The sequence below is a fragment of the Populus nigra genome, chromosome 3, assembly GCF_951802175.1.
Source record: "Populus nigra chromosome 3, ddPopNigr1.1, whole genome shotgun sequence".
Taxonomy (NCBI): domain Eukaryota; kingdom Viridiplantae; phylum Streptophyta; class Magnoliopsida; order Malpighiales; family Salicaceae; genus Populus; species Populus nigra.
Genome location: NC_084854.1, coordinates 13,884,680 through 13,889,218, shown reverse-complemented (window position 1 = coordinate 13,889,218; position 4,539 = coordinate 13,884,680). Strand labels below are relative to the sequence as shown.

The 4,539-nt window shown below is 33.6% G+C and overlaps 1 protein-coding gene across 1 annotated transcript; it reads right to left on the bottom strand.

Moving 5' to 3' along the window:
• Positions 1 to 370: 370 nt before the first annotated feature.
• Positions 371 to 3,553, bottom strand: LOC133688157 (thioredoxin-like 2, chloroplastic). The gene is made up of 4 exons (XM_062107558.1): positions 3,157 to 3,553; positions 2,533 to 2,715; positions 1,280 to 1,444; positions 371 to 728 (listed from the first exon to the last, which is right to left on the bottom strand). The coding sequence occupies exons 1-4, from the start codon at positions 3,337 to 3,339 to the stop codon at positions 597 to 599; spliced, it is 663 nt and encodes a 220-aa protein (XP_061963542.1). The 5' UTR covers positions 3,340 to 3,553; the 3' UTR covers positions 371 to 596.
• Positions 3,554 to 4,539: the final 986 nt, after the last annotated feature.

Sequence of the window (4,539 nt, the reverse complement as noted above, 5' to 3'; positions counted from 1 at the left end):
GTATTTCCTATATACATTAACAGTGGAGTCAGCTTTCCTTCCAATGTTTAGCGGTCCAACCTTGCATAGTATTTAAACCGAGATCACAGTTAATGGATTATCACACCCTGTCTAGGAAATAAGAAATTCCAGGTCTTTTCTATTCTTTATTTTTTCATGCTATACGATTAGAGCATCGTCGATTGTATTTCTGGAATGCGGAATGAGATTCGGGCAAGGACCTTCTGACAATGACAAGTTAGTAACGTTCACTAATATGAAGACATGATGATCAATACAGCAACTAAAGAAAAATAAATTTCTCAGCCTCTTGATCATGTAGACTGGAATTGGTAATGCAACCGCTAATAGAAAACGTTTGCCACGATCATGTTCAGATTTTGAAACTTCATTTCCGATTGAGTTATAAAGATACAAATATCATAGCCAGGACAAGAATGCCAAAGAATGCAAGTGCGATGGCAACTTCTGCTTACTATTTTCTTACTAAGAACAATCTGAATATACACATAACAGTTGATAGCTCACCATGAACTATGTTATTTGAAGCACCTTTGCACATATACAGACAAATTCTTAAATTAAGAGTTGTATGTTCATGTAGATCCTACTGGCTTGTCCTGTGACACTGACACAGATTCAAGAGTCAGCTCTCCAACTCCCTTGGGAGGACCAATGCTGCAACGGGCTGTGTTGTGCATCTCAATAGAATCTTTTATTTTTTGAAACTGCGGATGATTTTGAGAAGAACCACATGTAACTAACAGTCAATATCAGCAGCACAAAGAAAATTATTCATTAACACAAACTGCATTTTCGCTCAAGTTAATAATTATAGGCTGTTATCCCATCCCCTGCCGTAAGAAATGAACTAAATCTCAAGCAATTAGAAGATTCCTTATTCATTTGTCCACCATATGGGGTCTTCCTAAGCTCTTCTACCACACCAGTTAGAACTTTCACCATGTAAAGTTGTTTAATAACAATAAATGAATCAGATTTTAATATCCGATCCACTTCTTCAAATGCACACTCTGATTGTGTGCCTAGACAGGATAAAACCTTATCACTAGCTTCATGGTTTCTCTATGATGGTATCATTTTTCTTTTCTTCACCTCCCACATCAGAAATAAAACCTTGTCGCTGGCTTCATATCTTATCATATACTATGGACAAGTTAATTGGGGAACTGCTGCTTCTAGAGTTGAGTATGAGTGTTGACAAATAAAGACAAGCATTAAAAGAAGAAGAAGAAGAACAAGAAGAAGAGGTACTTACCTTAGCTAGTGAACATGAAAAAGATTCAAGCTGTCCATGGGCTCCTCGATAGAAGTGGAAATAAGGAAGCACCTTAACATTCAAACTTTTGCACATAGGCTTGTTTTCATCAAAATTGACTTTCAGGAATAAAATTTCAGGATGGTCTTCAGCTGTTCTGCAGAGCTGTATATCCATCACAAGAAAAATTTGTTAAGCTACACCAAAAACAATTTCTAGAAACAGTTCAGAACCAATTTCCTCTATTCTTACATTGTCTCGTGCATCCAAATTCATAAAAGTCAATGTTCTTTCCACATAAAGTAATAATTTACATACAGAGGACACGGTTAGCAATAAATATATGATAAAGAAGAGAAATGATAACCAGAACTACTGTGATTCTTTTTAAAAATTAATATACCAAAGATCAACTCTTCAAGATGAACTTTTACAGCGTCTTAATTTGCATTGTTGCTCACTAAAATAAATTGTTTAATATCAAGATTTACCTTTCAGATCCCATCATACACGTGCACTAAAGTTCAATGAGAAATCCACATTACTAACAAATGACATAGTACCTCACAGAATTGTTTCCAGTTAAAGGTTACTATGTGATATAATAATAATAATAATAAAAGAGGAAAAAAGCATGAATTGGGTGCCTCTATCATTTTTGAAATGTTTGGCAATACCTTAACTGCTTCTATGATAGTTTCACATCAGGACCATCTATTCCAGTCTACTTTATCAAGGTGGCAAATGAGTTTGAGCCATCAGATTTACTGCTTTTTTGCATCATATTCAATAAAATTTACAAGTTCTATCGTATGCCCATCCCCGACTAGTTTGCAATTGAAGCTTGGTTAAGGTATATTTTCCATCCCTCAAAGAGATGGATCCGGGATTGAAGGCAGGGGAGGGGGGGTGCAGGCAACAACGTAAACTAATTTTCTCGAAACTAACACTTTTTGGAGGAAGGGGACCAAACGGTCATCTTTTTGAGGGAGAGGAAGGAAAACCTCCAACCACTGGAGGATTAAATATGTTGAGAAAAACATACCAAGGACAAAAGCGAGCATAATTTTAAGGAATCAAACTGAATTTTTTAGAAAGTAACATAGTGTGGATATGTCAGTCATCACTTTAAAGTTTGCTTAACGGTACAACACAGAATCCTCAAAACTATAAGAGATGGTAACCAGGTTACTGCGAGAATTGAACAAGTTTAGGAATGCAGGAACCAAATGTCAAGTAAAAAGAAGAATTACCTTGGGAAATAAGGCTCGACAAGAAGCGCACCAGGTCCCATAAAATTCGACAATTACTAGCCTATCCTCAGCTTGACTTAAGGCATTCAAAAATTCATCTGTCGAATGAATGTCAATCATATTTGGTCCTGCATTCCTCTCCCACCATTTTGGTTGGTCAGTTTCAGCAACAGTTGCATGTACCTGAAACAAATCGTTCAAACAATGAATATCTGGAACAAAATTGATGTGCTGTGAAACACGGAGAAGGTCAGTAGTTGGTTCTCTGTGGGTAATTAACAAGTGACATTAATTAATCTACGTCAGAGGCAATATGTGATTTATGCAAGGAATTCGAGATACTCGACTAACTCTCTAACTGCAATGTAAGATCCTAGTTTGTGCACATATCATATCATCCTCCCGAAACGTTGTTCAGGGCTATCTAGTCTCTTTTAACCATTCATGCAAGTTTGTTAGGTAAGAGAGCAAATAGGAAGAGTAATAAATTCAGTATTACATGACAAAATCAAAGAGTTTAGACAACTGGGTTGTCCACGATTTGTAGAAAAGAGAAGAAATAAAAAGGGGACTCGTAATTGAAACGAAAACACAAGAAGAAGAAGAAGAAGAAGAAGATTGTACCTTGAAAGAGAGGAATTGGTCCCTGGGAGAGGAAGAGAAGCGAGAAAGAGAGATCCTCTTATCTGAAAAACTAATCTGATTATGAGAGAGGAGGGGTTGGAGAGAAGTAGAGTTGTTGGAGGCTAGCAGATAAGAAGGGACGCGAAGCGAGCGAAGGGATGGTAATCCAACCACATCCGCCATTTACACACAGAAGATTGCTTGATTGACAGATAAGATAGATTTTGGAGGTGCAAAAACAGAATCTAAGTAGTAGATGATTATTATTCAAGGGCTACAACATGAGATGAGGGAAAGAGAGAGTGAGCTTTCAGTGGTCTCTCCCTCTCTTCTTTTGGACTGCCTGCGCTCCCTCGACAGCGAGTTTTTTGTTTGTGTGAACCAGATCGTACCAACAACATACTTCCATTTGTGTCTATATTTGTTAATATAATAATAGTTTATAGGTCAATTTACTGTCAAACCTGTAATTTTTTTTTAAAAAAAAATACCCAATCAAGCCTCTCTCTTTTTTTCCTTAAATGTTCATCGACATTTTTTCTAAATTTTCTTTAAATTAATATCTTTTTAATGAATAAATGTGCACATTAGATTGAAAATGTTGGTGTTTATTAACTTTTCTATGATTTGTTTTTTAAATCAACACCATTTTAGTGTATAGATTGAGAAATGTTGAAAACATTTATTACTTCATTATAAAATTTACAAATTTTTTATGCAATTGAGAAGGGGTATATAAATGTTTCAATTTAATTATATGTAAGAATTGGGAATTATGGGAAATTAATTTAGTTTGTCCTTCTACCAATTTATTCCTAGATATAACAATGTTTGGGAATGCAGTTTCTAAAAAATTTAAAATTTTTGTTTTATAAAAAATTAATTTTTATATATTTTAGATTGTTTTAATATGTTGATTTTAAAAATAATTTTTTTAAAATAAAAAAAAATTATTTTAATACATTTCAGCACGAAAAGTATTTTAAAAAATAAGCATAACCACACTCTCAAACAAGTAATTCTCATAAATTCTTATTTAAATTGAAGAAAATACTCTCAAGTTGAGAAACTAAAATCTAACCTTTTTTTAAAAAAAAAATAACCATAAAAAAACAATTCATTTTTCTCAAATTTACTTATTTAAATCATTAAAAGGGCTTTGATTTTTTTAAGTGAGTATTTTTTCAGTTTGCATGAAAACATCTACTAAAATAATAAATTAGAGAATGGCCTAAATTATAAGGATAGATTGATAGCAAGTGGAATTGTAAGAACAAATTGGAGACTTAAGCTAAAATATAAAGATAAATTTAAATAATTCCTCAAAGTTTAAAAAAGATATTACATTTATATATAACACTCCTAATTATAAATGCTACTACT

Bases quoted from the DNA above. Each gene is read 5' to 3' on its own strand.
- LOC133688157 (XM_062107558.1), bottom strand. From the start codon at position 3,339: ATGGCGGATGTGGTTGGATTACCATCCCTTCGCTCGCTTCGCGTCCCT. The intron at 2,716-3,156 runs GTACAATCTTCT...GATTTGTTTCAG, and splicing joins ACCAATTCCTCTCTTTCAAG to GTACATGCAACTGTTGCTGA. The intron at 1,445-2,532 runs GTAATTCTTCTT...ATGGATATACAG, and splicing joins GTCGAGCCTTATTTCCCAAG to CTCTGCAGAACAGCTGAAGA.